Here is an 18,095-nt window from a genome sequence, read left to right as displayed (position 1 = left end):
AACATTTTCATTTTTAGATTTATGAACACAAATTAGAATAAATTTAATTTTTATTTCTATATCATTTATTTCTTTATAATTACATTGCAAACACATACACCTATAGCATTTATTTGCTTAAACTGTATCAAAAAAATTTTGGTGCACAAATATCATCAAAAAATCAAATATTACTTTCATATATCCTTTTAGCAAAGTAAAATGGCCCAGGTTTCTTGTTGCACAATATCATGTGGTGAGGCCCTTAACTTTGAATGACTGACTGAATGAGAATTCTAGACTTATTTATTGTTTACTCTGATAGCTATGTTTGAGGAAATTCACCTAAGAGATTGTCATCTGAGCACTCACAATTTGCGGTATTACTTACATAACTAATTTTACCATTCGACTTGAGTTAAACTGTTGCTATCTTTTTGTATTCATCTTCTGATGAGTCCAGTAATTGTAAAACATTGTCCTCTGTTAAGAAACATTTTCCTCTTTTCTTCTTAATAACAAAGGTGGAAAATGAAAAATTCTCAATCTTTAGCTGTGTTCAATGAAAACGTAAAAAAACAACAAAAAATCTATTATGATGGTGTCTCTGTACATCTTTCATATATTCTTGAAAGATGGTGCAATACTACGGCTAGCACAAAAAGAAAAATGAAGAATGGCATAATAATGATTATTTAATACTGTACTATCCTTGTAGATGATTCCATCATTCTTCTGTTTTCTTATTAGTGTTTTTAAGCATAGTTGAGAATAATTGATTGATAATGATGAAATAATTCTTACTGATAAGTAAAATATTTTATACAGTGCCTAGGAGTCTATTCTTTTTACCTTCTGGTCATACCTTTCCTAGTTAAAAAAAAAAAAAAAATGTGTGTCTTTTGTTATGTGACTTAATGAGGTTACCTCAGAACTTTGGCTTGTTAAAATACTTTTCCATTACTGAAGATTCTGGGTGATCATTGTAACTCCTATATTTAAGTCTACTAAATGCCTATGCCAGGTGTTCTAGATCCATTAACTAGTCTTCACAATCATCCTAAAGGTTCAAGGAGATAACTTTATCAGGTCACAAAGTGCAGATATTTACACATTCTTTTCTGGAATGTCTATATGTATGTTTCCCTAATGTACATATAGAGAATCATTGCAAAAGCATTAAATTCATGGTCAATATGTATTACAGTGAAGGCGTATAATAATTTAAATATGAAAATACTTCTGACTTAAGATAGACAATATAGCATGCTTATAAAGGATGTGGATTAAGAAAATCAATAGAAAGGGACTCCCCTTTGTAGTAGTAAAATGTAATTTTCTGCTTTTCAAAATCAAGAAAATTATCCCCCTGCCTTTGTTTTTCCTGTTGATGGTTCTAAATTTGACATTACCAGACCACATGGAAGGATCTCATGAAATGCTAAATATCACTACTCTTGCTTGATATTGCTAGGTGGCAGTATTTAGCTGACTGTGTAGAATAGCACTACACCAAATGAATTGTACGTAATTTCATGATCTGGAGAAAATACTTACAGTATGTTTGATTTCTTTTCATTAGATTTTACTTTCTATTAAATTAGGAAATAGCTAATAATATCTCTAATATTAAATTGCTTTTCTTTTTAATTAAAACCTGCCTGGTATTCAAAATTATTGTATCTTGATGTCTTTTTTGTATCAGGCTATATTATGAAGCTGTGCCAATATCCTGATCAATTAAGATGAAAATATCAAGATTTTAAAAGGGAGAAATATAGAAAGAAAAAATAATAGGCATTGCCATCTCACAGAGTACATTACTTATTTATTAATCTTAATTATCCTTAATTGGTAAGAGATAACTGGTTCTGGTAAGCACCTAGGAGCTGTTACATGTTATATTAAAGATATTTATTCAACTTGAACTAATTATTACTTTTCAAATATCATTAGAATAAGCTTTGTTTTGCTTATTTTAAATAATTTTTTATAATTATTGTCAAAGTGTAGGTATATAACAAAATCTCAATTTTAATTTTTTAAATATATCCTGCTATTTAATATGAAGGATTTTTCCCCAATATTAAGCAAGGAAGGACTAACTCATTTTCTCATTATTTCATATTTGTTGAAAAACTTCTTAAGAACGTATATAATCTCATGACTATTTGGATCCTTAATCACTTTCATTTATCTTCATTGTGTTTTTCATTCATTCTTTCAACAAATATTTGAATGATCCTTTCAACAAATATTTGTGTGCCTATTATGTGCCAGACATTTTTCTATGCCATGGATAATATGTCAGCAATAAAATAAGAGATAGACAAAAATCTCTGCCCTCATATTCTAGAGTAGATAGACAATAATGAAGATAAATATACTATATTGGTAGGTAGTGGTAAGTTCTAATTAAAATAAAAAAGCTAAAGCAGAGGTATGGATGTTATGTGCTCAGGTAAAGGAGAGATTGAGTTTTCGTTATTTATTTATTTCTGAGACAAGGTCTTGCTCTGTCACCCATGCTGGAGTGCGGTGGTATGGTTATGGCTCATTGCAGTCTCAACCTCCTGGGCTCAAGTAATCCTCCTCAGCCTCCCAAGTAGCTGGGACCATAGGCATGTGCCACCATACCCATCTACTTTTTAAATTTTTTGTAGATATGAGGTCTCCCTATGTTACCCAAGCTGGTCTTGAATTCTTGGGTCAAGCAGTCCTCCCGCTTTGACCTTCCAAAGTGCTGGGATTGTAGGAGTGAGCCACCTCGCGTGACCATGAATTTTGAAATAAGGTAGCCAAGAAAACCTCACAGAAAAGCTGACTTATGAATAAATGCTTTAAGAAAGTAAGGGAAAGAGCAATCCAAGCAGAAGCAGCAGCAGTTGCTACAGCCCTGATGTGGAAGCGTACCAGAGACGTGAAGGAGCAGCCAGCAGACTATTGTGACTAGAGCACAATGAACAAGAAGATAAGGCCAAATAGGTAATAGAGGGCCATATTACATAGTTTTATTGATCATCGTTAGGACTTCGGCTTTTATTGTTAGAGGTGGAAAGCCACTGATGCTTTTGAGCAGAGGAGTGATGTCTCATGTAAACATTTTAACAAGGTCATTCTGGCTGCTATGCTGAGAGAAATCCAAGGATGGACAAGAATGGAATCTACGAAACTAGTCATGGACTATTCCAGTAATCTAGGCAAGAGATAGTGTTGACTTGAATCAAGATATTAGCAGTGGAAGTAGTGGGAAGTTTTCATATGCTGCATGTATTTTGAAGGTAGAGCCAGAAGGACTACTGGTGACAAATACACAGTGTGTGAGGAAGAGAGGAGTCACGTACCTGAGCAATTGAAAGGGTAGAGTTGCTTCTAACTGAGATTTGGAATACTATACTTGGAGGTATAGATTTTGAAGGAAGTCTCAGGAGCTAATTTTAGGATATGTGTATCTGTTAGACATGCAAGTGGAGGTAACAGGCATTTGGATACACAGTTTCAGAATTTGTAGGAGATGTTTAGGGATGGAGCTGTAAATATGAGGGCCCTCAAACTATACAGTTATTATTTGGACAAAAATAGAAAAGATATCTAAGAACTGAACCTGGGAGACTCCAGGTAGAGAGTCAGAGAGAGGAAGAGGAACTAACAAAGGAGATGGACAAGGAGCAGTCAGAAAGATAAGAACAAAACTAGGTGAGTATGGTGTTTTGGAAGCCAAGTGGAGGGAATAAAGTGTTCTGAATAAGTGAGAATAGTCAACTATGTCAAATCCTGCTGATTGGTAAAGAAAGATTGCAATTGAGAATTGGCCATTAGATTTAATGACATAGAAATTATTGATGACCAAGGTAAGAACAGTTTCAGTGGTGAGTTGGAGGCAAGAACTTGATTGGAGTGGGTTGAGAGAATATTTAATGAATATCTACTGCTCTTATTGTAAGCTCCCTACAGCCTGGAACTATGCTTTGTTCACTGCTATATTCTATCACCTAACACAGATCTGGCATGTATTCGGCACTTAGAAAATATTGAATTAATGAATAAATGAGTAAAATAACATTTACTCACAAGAATCCTATCATTCTCCTGCAGAGAATATGATAGGAAAGGCCATAAGCTACTGTAACTTTGCTGCCATTACCTTATACCAGAATTTGTATTGTTACTCTTAATAGTAAAGCATTTTAGGTATCTGTTCATATGTCTGACTCTTCTGCCGGAGTGGGGCACATGGCATATAACCCAAAGCATTTCATATTGAATAAATGAACAAAAGCAAGCATGAATGAATGAAAGAGTGAATTAATATACCCAGAATTAAGTATAGTATAGTATGTTGTGATAAGTAATTATAATATAAAAATGATTACTATAATTATATATAATACAACTATATTATATATGTTACAAACCATAGTGGGATAGGTATCATAAAAAATATACAAAAAGTTTTCACAGAACAAATGGCATTTGAGGCAGTCTTGGAAAAATCTTGTAGAGCTTTGATTGATGGAAATGATCAAGAAAGAGCATTCAAAGAAGAAAATGCAAAATGCATCGTTAGGAAAGTAGTGTGTTCAGATCATAGTAAATCTGCCTTTGAGGGAAGTAGAACATGTGTAGGCAAGTGGGAAGGTGCAAAGCAATTTAGTCTGATGCCATTTCTTATTCTGATATTAATGATAATACTACTTTAAATTTGCAGGTTGTTACTGTTTCCAAAGCATTTTCACATATATTATTTCTAACATCACACCATCTCTATGACATAGTTAAGACAGACACTAGTTTTCCTGTTTCAAAAAATGAAGATCTGGGATTCACAGAGGTTAACTGACTTGACCAAGGCATGGTATCCAGTAATCGTCAGAGTCAAAACTCAGATGTATGTTTTCTGACTCCAAGTCCTTGGCTTTTTCACTAATTCACAGGGGCCTTAAATGCAGGAGTACAAAATTGTACTTAATTTGGTATGAAGTGGAAATGTATTGATGTGGGAGAGCAGGAGAATGATGTCATCACAATTGTGTATTTAGAAAAATCAATTTGGCTAAAGGAAATATTGGACCAGGTAGAAACTGAACAATTATGAAACATTTGCAGTAGTCCATGAAAGAAAGAATGAGAACCAAAACAAGATTAGTTCAGTATGAATGGACAGAAGCAGAAGATTGAAGAGACCTTGTAAAAATACTATCTATCAAACTTACTTTTATGCCTAAGATTTTTCTACCTAAGTGACTATAATAATGGTGTTGGTAGAAAAAAGAGGCAGTTTGGGGGTGACCATGAGTGTGGTTGGGTGCAGTTAAGTTACACTGAAACAATTTGATCCTTCCAAGGCTTGCTTTTAAGGTTGATTAAATGGGGCCAGAGAAGGTTGGTTTTGGAGCATAATTTTGCTCCATTACTAAAGCAGTACTCTTCTGACTACTCTCCCTAATGCCTTGTTTGTAACAGTTGTGGGTGTTTTTTGTTTTTTTGTTTGTTTGTTTTTGTTTTTTTTTTCATTCTGGTTAGTGAGAAAATGAACTATTCTTGGCATTTTATGAGCTTGGCATTTTTTCCCTCTGATCATTTGAAGTGGTTTCTGCCCCACTTTGTTATATATATGTACACACTCAGATACTCAGATATATGTTTTCTGTGTGTACACACACACACACACACACACACACACACACACACTCTCCAGTAATTAGCAAAGATTTGAGGGGAACCTTCAGCAGACTTCTGGAGCTTTTTCTATGCAACTGTCTCTCTGGCAGCATCTTCCAGGACACTTTCCTGAAGATTATATCCACCTTGGTCTCTCCAGATTTCCTACTCTGCATATTCAGCTCAGGACAACCACCAAGCTCTTTCTGGTTCTTCCTCCCTGTCAGTGGCCTGGAACTTTGCATGCAGTAAATTGGACAATTTTAGGGTTCATTTCATTTGTTTCTCCTCTCTCAGGTACCACTCTCTCTGCCTGATATGTAAGATGTACAAATTGTTGTTTTATATATTTGGTCTGACTTTTAGGTGTTTCAGTTCAGGAGGTAAATCTGGTTCCTGTTATGCCACCTTGGTCAGAAGCAAAATTCTTCCATAGATCTTAATGAAGCTAATTACAAAGACTAGTATGAGAGAAAGGCACTGTTAGCTAGTTGCTGAAATAATTTGAAGAAGATTTTTAATGACAATTAGCTTTCATCAAGAGGGGAGAAGGTAATGTTGATGTGTCTTTAAAAGAGATGTTGAATAATAGCAATGAAACTAATTTTGCTGACTTTATTTTTTAATTTAAATTTAAATGATCAATTTATATTTTATTGTTTTCTACAACCCTTACTCATTACAGTGAAGTCATATACCTTTGTACTTTTTCCTTTTCCCATTTATGTTGTCCCTAGAAAAATGTATCTAAATGTCAACCTATAAAAAAATGGTGATATGGTGGAGATGAGTGGGTTTTATTTCACATGTAGTACTTAGATTTTAATAAACCATATACTTATAAAGTTCTTGACTGGCATCTTGATAGTATAAATAATTGAGTAAAATGCACAGACAATATATATCTTTACTCATAAATTCATAATTGCTAGATGCTGAAATAATATTTATTTAAACTAACCCTGTAGGTAGTAAAGAAGTCTTTAATAGCAGCCTGTATTAACTCACAAAGTGAAATAAAATTAGTGCTTTTTCAGGTTTTTTTTGTAAATTATTGTTGGTTTTTGATACTTGCTATTGACAAAGGAGATTTTTACTCTACTTTTATAAATTAAGGAAGATTTGTCACTTCCAAAACCTTCTAAAATTTGAAAATGTGTATGTCTATATATATTTATATAGAACCATTTATACTATATATATAGCTATATATGTGTGTGTGTATGTATATATTTCTAGGTAGTAAACTTAGGAAAATAAATTTGTCAAACTATTATTAATAATGGTAATATTAGCTCTTATTACTTTTAGTCTGTTATGAAGCATCCTGTTAATTGAGAAAGTGGTAACAAAAAGCACATGCTTCTTAACACCTTTTATTGAGACATTGTGAACATTAAAAAATAAATACAGTTAAGAGTACCTCTATACTTAACGAGGACTGTATTAGAGTTCTCTAGAGAAACAGAACCAATAGGAGATATATAAGTATAGATAAAGGAGATTTATTATGAGTAATTGGCTCACACATTTATGGAGGCTGAGATATCTCACAATATACTGTTTGCAAGCTGGACACCCAGGAAAGCCAGTGGTATAATTCAAAGTCCAGAGGCCTTTGTAATTCTGATTCCAAAGGCCTGAGAACCAGGAGGCTGGTGATACAAATCCTAGTCTAAAGGCAAGAGAAGATTAGATGAAATGTTCCGGTTCAAGCAGTGAGGTAGAAAAGAAGAGGCACAGTCCTCCTTCCTCTACCTTTGTTTTGTTCAGTCTCTCAGTTGATTAGATGATACCTGCTCACACTGGGGAGGACAGTTTACTGAGTCCACTGATTCAAATGCTGATCTCATCTGGAAACACCATCTCTCACACACACACACAAATAACATTTAACCAGATACCTAGGTATCCCCTGATCCAGTCAATTAACTAACACAAGGATCTTTAAAATCTCAGAAATATTCTGTACAAACCTGAAAAGTAAAATATACCCTTGAAATTAGTATCCCAGTATTGCGTTTGGATTAGCCACAGTCTTGAGTTTATCCTTTGGTGAAATGAAGACATTCTGTGAATAATCTTTGGCAAAAGAGTCATCTACATTTGTAATGTGGATAGTATCATTATATAATAGAGTATTTGTAATAACTGTAATTACCTATGTTAAAAGAAAAACCTTTGACAAATTGAATTTAACAGAGTTTAATTAAGGAAAGACCAATTCATAAATTGGCAGCCCCCAAGCCAGAAGAGGTTCAGACACTCCAGCATAGCCACATGGTGGAAGATTTATGGACAGAAAAAGAAAAGTGACCTACAGAAACAAAAGTGAGGTACAGAAACAGCCAGATTGGTGACAGCTCAGCATTTGCTACAGTCTTGTTTACACATCCAGTTAGATTACCGTTCACTTTGTATGGAGAAACCTTTAGGCCGAACTTAAAACATTTAAGGAGGCAGCTTTAGGATAAACTTAACACTACATTCTCTTTTTTTTAACCAATAAAAGTAGACCGAAACATAGAACTTACATTACCATTTAGTTTATTGGTAATCATTCTAATTACCTCTTTTATTTCCTCTTTATCCATTCCCTGTACCCCTTTTTCCACTCATAGCTCTATGCCATCCCTTGGTTTCTCACCATGTTTACTCGTAAGTATCACTTCCCCTGGTTTTTTTGATATTGTATTAGCACAAGGACAGGCCAATGCCTCCCCATATTTTATATTTGCAATAACATTGTGCAGATGTAGTAAGTCTTTTTATGTATTTCTAACATAATAGAGTTGGGTAGAAAAGAATTTCAATCGTTCTGATCCCTGAATATCAAAGTGAGAATTCTATAAAATAAAAACCTATTGTACATTTCATGATATTTGTACAAACTCTGTCCCCCTTTGGAAAAGAAATTATCAACTGTAGTATTTACATAAAGCTTATAAGGGCAACTATTACAACCAAATCAGGCTTAATTTTCAGATATTCTTCAATAACTTTTATTTTTTAAACTAGGATTCCTCTAGAAATTAAGCAGATTATGTGAATGTGTAATATTTTAATTTACTATTAAATATTAATATAAATATTAATAAAGTGTACATCCTTACAAATAAAATATGCTTTACATGGTAACTGTAATAATATTTGAAGTAGATCTTTATGCACTGGCCTGGAAGATATACATAGTATCGTTAATAAGAAAAAGGCAGTTGCAAAAAATAGAAAGCTGCTCATAGGATTTTTGGTGGGAATTTATTAAAACAGTTGTTTAGATAATATAATAGATATGTCATTTTACTGTACCTAAAACAACACGAAAGTTCATCTAGATGAATAAATCTGTGAGAATAATATAACTGGAAAGTTCTGGGAAGACATATTATGAATGGTTAATAGGGTTAAAAATATTTTCTGTTAGGCCAGTCTGATTATCAATTTTTTAAGATGCCTTAGGAGGCTATAAATTTTCAAAGCCAAATAAACATTTCATTAAAAGAATTTGGTAGTATTAGCTCTTCAATAATAGTTTTGACCATAAGGTAATAATTATAGAACTAGTAAAGTAGGTTGTTATTGTTTTAATTGTTATTATTTTGGTTTTTTAATTTATTTATATTTTTATCATTTTACAGATGTGTTTCCACTACACAAAATTTTCCACCTCTGGGATACCTTACTACTTGGGAATTCCTCTTTTCCATTCTGTATTGGAGTAGCAATTCTTCAGCAGTTGCGGGACCGGCTTTTGGCTAATGGCTTTAATGAGTGCATTCTTCTCTTCTCCGATTTACCAGGTATAGATCTCAATAAATGGAACCATTAAATGAAATTTGACTATGAAATAATGACACATTCTTAAGCCATTCACAAAAATAACCATCCAGGCCTTCAGCACCTCTTCTGTTTGGGCCTCATCATCCTCTCTGGATTCTCTCTCTCATATACTGCCTCTTCTGCTGACCCAGCATTGTAAATACAAATCTGGGTCATACCAGCTCACTGTGATTTACATCCATCTTGGTAATGCTACTAAATGGGTAAACGGCCAGGAAGTGGGGGCAATATCATATTTGCTCTTTTGCTTAGGACAGGGGCTGTTTATCTTCAGTGATGGAGAGTATAGAAAGGCCACTTGGGAAGGTGTTTAAGAATCTATGTTTATACAAAGATACAATTCACATGAAACTTTGTTCCCTCCTAGTGCTGCTTGCTAACAATTTGACAGTGTGACAAAAGGAAATACCGCCCTCTTAGGAGGACAAATCAAACTCCAGGGAAATTCTATGCCATGCAATGCAGGAGAGTATGTTAAGCTATATAGAGTATTCACAAGTAAGGAACTTGTAAACCTAGGAGTTGAATGTTTAAATGTAGAAATAATGGATAACTATAAGCTTTGATGCTATGGTTAAAAAGATGAAATTAATGTCGTCACCTAGGATGTAACTAAATCTATATTTTTGCGGAAACTTCAATTTTTTAGGTGAAAAAATTCACATACTTTATTGACTGCATCTCTTCTGCTGTTCTCCATATTTTCAGGCAGGCCCAAGTTACTGCTGGTAATAAACTCACTTAAAATTATCCCAGAATCAAATTTACCTGAAAACTAAGTAAAAAACAAAAGGAAGGTCCCTTAAGATTATATCTTTATTAATTACTCTGAAGAAAAATAAGAAACCTACTGCCGAACCTCATTTTTATGTTTAATGGTTGATCTGTACTTGGTACTTTACTTTCAAAAAAAAAAAAATTTTTTTTTTAAATTTTTTATTATTTGTGGGAAAATAATAAGAAAAATGCTTTGGATTTATTTAAAACTTTTTCTTCCCCCTTCCCTCAAAATTGAAGCTATTATTATCAGCTTTCTGACTTATCAAATTTTAATTAAAGTGAGTTATTTCTTATATGAATAAATAGTTTAGGTCATATTTTTTCTGGGAGATTCTTTATGAAAATCAAGTTATCCATTTTTTTTTGTTTTGAACAGTAATAAATAAGCTAGTTTCGCAAACTAGGAATACTGTTTATTTTTTGCAGATGATTTCTTGTCATTTCCAGCTTGCCAAAGTAAACATAGGATGATTGATTAGGATTAAAATACATTTTCTGGCCAGTTCTAAATATAGATATAGATATAGATATAGATATATTCTAAATATATATATACATACATATATATATATATGGAATGCTGATTGTACATTTTCAAATTAAGCAAATTTATTGCCTTTCTAATTTGATGCATAAATGCTCTGTTAACCATTGGTGAAGCATCTGTTTTCATACTTTATAGGGAGATTAGTGGCAACTCTGCTTGTCTATTAAAAAAACACATGCAACTGTGTATTTTACAGTCAACTGACATATTTCTATCTTAATTCCATAGGAAAAATTATGTCTGTATATCTTTAAAATTGCCTGCTTTGGGTTTACTTTACAGATGGTACAAGATTAGAATAAAGTTTCTCTATTAATTCAAAACTGAAAGGATTTACACAATATTCTTACTAATGATCATTCAAGAGATGTTACCTTGCTTGTTTTAGGCCTTAGAAAATGAAATTCTGGTAATTTTATCCTTTCTATTCACTATATCATAACATCTGTCAAACCTTATTAAGCACTCATTTTGTTCAGAGCATGCTATTCAAATAGGAATAAAATCTATTTAGTTGATGTAGTGTCAGCTGGTACAATTGGGTTTCTTTGCTTAATTTCTCTTACTGAAAATTCATCTTTCCATGAAATAATTAATTTGTTTTGTTTATAAATAGGTTATCCTACATGCAAAGACCCAAGATATTTCATCTTCTATTATTAAGTCTTCAATTCAGTCCCATCATCCCTGCTCCTAATATCTCAATGCGTTAATGATAGGTCCTATTAAAGCACTTAACTGGATGAACAGGAATGACATTTTCCACATATTTTCAAAGCTGCCTAGCTTATCTATGTCTTCTTCCTTCCCATTTACATTGCCACCTAATTCCTGAACAAAATATTATTTATTAGTAATAGTATAAACTTCAAATAAATAAGTTCAAATGTTCACAGTAGGCACAAATTTGATATTTTTAACTGATGAGCATTCTATCTGTTAAAAGTATATATGAATAATTCTATTTTCATTTTATAGCAAGATACATAGTGAAATACAAGTTCAGTCATCCCCCAGTATCAATGGGGGATTGGTTTCAAGACCCCCCACAGATACTGTAATCCACAAATGCTGTAGTCCCTTTGCATGTAACCTGTGCACATCCACATTTATACTTCAGATAATCTCATGATAACTTTTAATGCCTAATACAATAGAAATGCTATATAAATAGTTGTTATACTATATTGTTTAGGGAATAATGACAAGAAAAAAAGTCATGCTCAGTACAGACACAGACATTCATTTTTATTCCCCAAATATATTCAATGTGCAATTGGTTAAATCCATGGATGCAGAACCCACAGATATAGAGAGCGGACTATATAAGAAAATTTTTTATGTACTTAAAAGTTCTTCATATGTTTAGATTGAATGTGTTCTGAGTGTATTTGGGGAAGTAGGACAAGAATCTGGTGACCTCTGAATTTATTTTCACACATATTTTATGTAGCATAGAATTTGAGAGGATTTATTTGGTCTCTTAAAACAATAAGGCTTTGAGTTTACTTGAAGTAAAACTTATTTTAGTCAGAGGTATAGTATAATTGTGAAGTTTTAGCTAAAAAACAAATGTTCATATTAATCTAAGCAGCAGATATATTTTCATGAAATGCTTAACCAAAGCAAAGAAAGCAGATATCAGTGTTGTGGTTCGATACCACCATCAGATGAGTGGACAGTTGACTGCTATAACTTTTCCATTATTCAGTACTTATCTTAATAAAGCAAAAGTGTTGCCAAGTAAATTTTGTTACACTACATTTATATCCAAAGTTTTTAAAGTATTTTAGAGATTTTTAAGTATATAAATGAGAAGCAATCTGAGTTTTCAGTCAATAGTTTTTTACTCTCATCTAGGGATAAATATAAATTAAATAGGGTTACTGTAATATTTATGTGTAATCTTTCCATTATAAACAGTGGCTTAGATTTTTTAAACTATAAGACTTAATCAAATATAAGCTTATTATAGCCAGTAGGCTGCTAATTTGTGACTCCTTTTTTAAATAGTTATCATGGTGATGAACACTGCAGAAAACAATAGGAGTTTAAAACAGGGAGTTAGGGAGTTTTTCTTAAGTAAATGATACTTAAGATAATATCTGAAATTATTTAAGTGATATTGAGGAGTGGGGAGTGGAAAGAGGAAAATCTTGTAGACAGAGGGAATAAAATGCTCAAAGGCCTCAGACAACTGAAGGACATTAGAGCACACAGGAAAGTGGAGAGGAGTGGCTAGAAAAGTGAATGGAGAGATAGACAAAGAAGGATCATGCAAGATCTTGTAGGCCACATTAAAGATTTTTTAAAATAATATTTGTTGAGATATTTTTTCAGTATTTTTGAAGTAATGAAAAAAGTACTTAAAATAACATCAGGTACCAAAATATGAACACTATAATTGATATTAATGCAGAGCTTTCTGATCTCTCTACATCAGGGTGATCTATCACGAGTGAAGCAAAGGATTCTTAACATACGTGCTCCTAATAGTTATCCATCATTTTTCCCCCTGTCTTATAGCCAGATATGGGATGGAGAAATGATTTGTGAAACAGTAGAGCAACAGTAGTACACAGTTGTTCAGTGAAAGTTTTGTACTGTCAAGCCTGTAATATTGATGCCACTTGACCTGAAACTGAGAATCAATTATTCCCATCTTCTGCTTGTAGCTACATGATCTTCATGCATGTCTTTTTTTTTTTTTTTTTTTTTTTTTTTTGAGATGGAGTCTCACTCTGTTGCCCAGGCATGATTTCGGCTCACTGCGTGTCTATTTCTAAGTATACCTTGGAATTGCAAAAGAACAATCAAAATGAAAATTAAATTTGGAGATTTTAGCAGTAGTCCTTCTCTCCCCCATCTATCCATAAAAATTACATATAAACATTAAAATCTAGATGCCATATTAAAGTCTTGTGTGTTTAAAATTAGTTAAGGATAAGTAAGAAAGTGTTAATTTGTTTATATTGGTATGGTGTATAGTCACTGAAATAAAGCTTTATGAAAAATTATTTTTAAAACCTCCAGTTATGTCAGTCTTGTTTCTGGTGGAAATACTGCATTATTTTATGGAAAAGAGGAAAATTTAAAAACAGATATTACAGTTTATCACCTCCAAGCTAATAAATGGTCATGAAAACAGCAGCCAGTAGCATGGCTGATGAAGACTCTGAAATTATAACGTGATTCTAGGAAGCTAGAAGAATTCATATAACATTGACCTAATTGTTGCTCTTGAAGCATACAACTAATTTTGCAACATGTAAATACTTTATAAAGTTTAAAAGAAATGTTTCGTACATATTGAGAACTGTAATGAAAAATAATGTCAGAGGTGATCAGAATTTCTACTTATCTTGAAAATTTAGAGTAGATCTGAGTACTTATACATCTTAAACCTGGTCCCAAATTGTCAAGAATCTGATAGGAAGGCCTTTCTTTATAGCAGAGCTTCTTGTTTTATGGTTGATAAGGGTTTCTGTTTTGTGAAAGGGTTCTCGCTTTCTGAATTTTTGAGCAGTCCAAAAGTTATCTTATAGTTTAGATCAGTGTTATTAAGAGTATTTTGTTTCAGGATACCAATGATGGCATTAAGTTTGTATTTGTTTTACCATTGAATGTTTATATGCGCCTTAGGTTTGCAAAACAAAATATATAGAGCATTTTTCACTTTTGAAGTAGATTAAAAGTAATTAACCACAAAAACCTTTAAAAGTCAGAAACTGTTTAAAATATCCCTACATATACTACTGATAGATATTGCAATAAGAATGTAAGTACCAAAATGTATTAAATTTAAGAAAGATATTTAAGGCATCAAAAGAATATACCTTGAAATAGTTAAGAACCATCTGTGAGAAACCAACAGCCAGAATGAGGCTGAATGGGCAATAACTGAATGCATATTCCCCTTGAGAATTGAAACAAGACAAGTATGGCCACTCTCACCACTCCTATTCCACATAGTACTGGAAGTCTTAGCTACAACAATCAGGCAAGATAAAGAAATTAAAGGGATCTGAATAGGAAGAAGAGGAATCAAACTGTCTCTTTTCACAAATGATATAGTTTTGTGCCTGGAAATCCCCATAGCCTCTGCTCAAGAGCTCCTAGATTTGATGAAAACTTTAGCCAAGTTTTAGGATTAAAAAATCAATATATAAAAATCAGTAGCACTTCTGTACACTGTGTCCAAGGTGAGAACCCAATCAAGAACGCAATCTCACTTACAATAGCCAATAAAAAAAGTTCATTACCTAAGAGTACATCTGCCCAAAGGAGGTGAAAGATCTCTACAATGACAACTACAAAACACTGCTTAAAGAAATCATAGATGGCCAGGCACAGTGGCTCACGCCTGTAATACCAGCACTTTGGGAGGCTGAGGTGGGCAGATCACAAGGTCAGGAGTTCGAGACCAGCCTGATCAATATGGTGAAACCCCATCTCTACTAAAAATACAAAATTAGCTAGGTGTGGTGGCGTGCGCCTGTAATCCCAGCTACTCAGGAGGCTGAGGCAAGAGAATAGCTTGAACCTGGGAGGCGGAGGTTTCAGTGAGCCAAGATCGCGCCACTGCACTCCACCCTGGGCGACAGAGTGAGACTCCATCTCAGAAAAGAAAAAAAAAAAAAAAAGAAATCGTAGATGATGCAAACAAATGGAAAAATATTCCATACTCATGGATCAGAAGAACCAATGTTGTTAAAATGGACATATTGCCCAAAGCAATTTATAGATTCAGTGCTATTCCTATCAAACTACCAACAACATTTATCACAGAATTAGAAAAAAATATTCTAAAATGCATATGGTACCAAAAAAGACCCCGAATCACTAAAGCAATCCTAAGCAAAAAGGACAAAGCTAGAGACATCACACTACCCAATTTCAAACTGTACTACAAGGATACGGTAAAGAGAACAGCATGATACTGGTACAAAAACAGACACATAGATCAATGGAATGGGTTAGAGAGTCCAGAATTAAGGCCACACACCTACAGCTATCTAATCTTCAACAAAGTTGACAAAAATAAGCAATGAGGAGGGGATTCCCTATTCAGTAAATGGCACTGGGATAGCTAGCAAGCCGTATGCAGAAGATTGAAACTGAAGCCCTTCCTTTCATCATATATGAAGATTAACTCGAGAGGGCATAAACATTTAAATATAAGACCACAATAAGAATCCTAGAAGAAAACTGAGGAAACACCATTCTGGACCTGGGCCTTGGGAAAGTATTTATGACTAAGTCCTCAAGAGCAATTGCAACAAAAACAAAAATTGACAAATGGGACCTAATTAAGTTCTTTAAGCTTCTGCACAGCAAAAGAAACTGTCAACAGAGTAAACAGACAACCTACAGAATGGGAGAAAATATTTGCAAACTGTTTATTTGACAAAGGTCTACTATCCAGAGTCTAAAAACAACTTAAACCAACAAGGAAAAAACAAATGACCCCTTTAAAAATGTAAATAATACATGAACAGACACTTCTCAAAAGAAGACATCTGTGTAGCCAACAAGCATATGAAAAAATTGTTCAACATCACTAATCATTAGAGAAATGCAAATCGAAACCACAATGAGATACTATCTCATACCAGTCAGAATGGCTGTGATTGAAAAACCAACAAATAGCAGATGCTGGTGATGTTGCAAAGAAAAGGGAACCCTTATACACTGCCTACAGGAATGTAAACTAGTTCAGCCACTGTCAAAAGCAGTCTGAAGATTTCTCAAAGAACTTAAAACAGAGCTTCTATTCAACCCAGCAATCCCATTACTAGGCATATACCCAAAGGATTATAAATCATTCTGCCATAAGGACACATGCATGTGTATGTTCATCACAACACTGTTCAAAAATAGCAAAGACACAGAATCAACCTAAATGCCCATCAATGGTGGACTGCATAAAGAAAATGTGATACATATACACCATGGAATACTACACAGTCATAGTTAATCCACCAGTCACCAAGCCCTGCCCACATAAAACAAACAAACAAACAAAAAAAAAAAACTTCCAATCTGATTTTTGGTGCTGTTCTTGTAAATATATAGAATCAAAGATCACAAAATCTCTGAGGAAAGCTTCCAATTAAGATTCAAAACAGTACAAACTGAAAAAATAATATATTCAGAAAGATAACTATGAGAAAATTACTATGAAAAAGCAGAACTTTTAAATATAACAATGAAAAATATTTTGCATTGAATATCTGGAAATTGATTTTTTTTTTTGAGAGAGAGAGTCTTGCTCTGTAGCCAGGCTGGAGTACAGTGACGTGATCATGGCTTACTGCAGTCTTCGCCTCTCAGGTTCAAGCAATTCTCGTGCCTCAGCCTCCTGAGTAGCTGGGATTACAGGTGAACTCCACAACATTTGGCTAATTTTTGTATTTTTGTTTAGTAGAGACAGGGTTTCACCATGTTGGCCAGACTGCCGTCAAACTCCTGGCCTCAAGTGATCCTCCTGCCTTGGCCTCCCAAAGTGCTAAGATTACAGGCATGAGCCACTGTGCCTGGCCTGGAAATTGAAATTGATATAGAAATGCAATGACGTTTGTGATGAAAATGTGAAATGATAAACTTTAGGAAATCTCACAGAGTATGGAACAAAAATACACATGGAAAGTAAGAATAAAAAGACAAAATTGTTAGAAATTAAATTCAGGAAGTTCAAGATTCTTCATTATAGAATAGAAGATTTAAAAAGAAACAAATTATCACAAACATCAAAAACATACTTTTTCTGTAACTCAGGGATCCACCAAATGCCCAGCACAATGAAGTATATGCTTAAGTATATCACCATGAAATTTCATAATACATGGATCCTGAAAGTTAACAGAGATACAGAAAATCATGTACAAATAATCTTAAATCAGAATTTTATCACACTTCTCAGCAGAAGACATTGGAGCTCTACCTTTAATAACCCTGAAGGAAAAAATTCAACCCTAGAATGCTCTACTTGGTCAAACTATCAGTCAAGGGCAGATTAATTATATTCTTTGAAGGTTTTTAAGTAGCTTACCTCCTGTGTACTCTTTCTTTGTAACTGCTGGATAATGTGTTTCATCAAAATGAGAAGTAAATATGAAAGAGTGGTAAATAATGTCTTACCCAAAAAGTTAGGAATCAAATATAGGGGAAAGCCTAAGAGAATTGGATAATGATAAAGAGAAGTTCCAGGACAATAGCTATTCAGTAAATTTCAGAAGCAATTCATAGCCATTAAAGTGAGAGAAGAGTAGGCTCAGGAAAGCTGTCT

The 18,095-nt window shown here is 33.5% G+C and overlaps 1 protein-coding gene across 12 annotated transcripts in view; it reads left to right on the top strand.

The window, feature by feature from the left end:
- Positions 1 to 18,095, top strand: part of TBCK (TBC1 domain containing kinase) — a 235,999-nt gene that overhangs the window by 108,498 nt on the left and 109,406 nt on the right. For all 12 annotated transcript variants that reach the window (XM_078002052.1, XM_015138914.3, XM_078002045.1 and 9 more), the window contains 2 exons: positions 8,262 to 8,298; positions 9,279 to 9,440. In XM_078002052.1, the coding sequence (XP_077858178.1) occupies positions 8,262 to 8,298; positions 9,279 to 9,440 (199 nt within the window). The remainder of the gene's footprint in view (positions 1 to 8,261; positions 8,299 to 9,278; positions 9,441 to 18,095) is intronic.

Source organism: Macaca mulatta, chromosome 5, assembly GCF_049350105.2.
Source record: "Macaca mulatta isolate MMU2019108-1 chromosome 5, T2T-MMU8v2.0, whole genome shotgun sequence".
NCBI classification, from domain to species: domain Eukaryota; kingdom Metazoa; phylum Chordata; class Mammalia; order Primates; family Cercopithecidae; genus Macaca; species Macaca mulatta.
The sequence above is the reverse complement of the archived record's forward strand: the minus strand, read 5'-3'. Positions and strand labels throughout refer to the sequence as shown.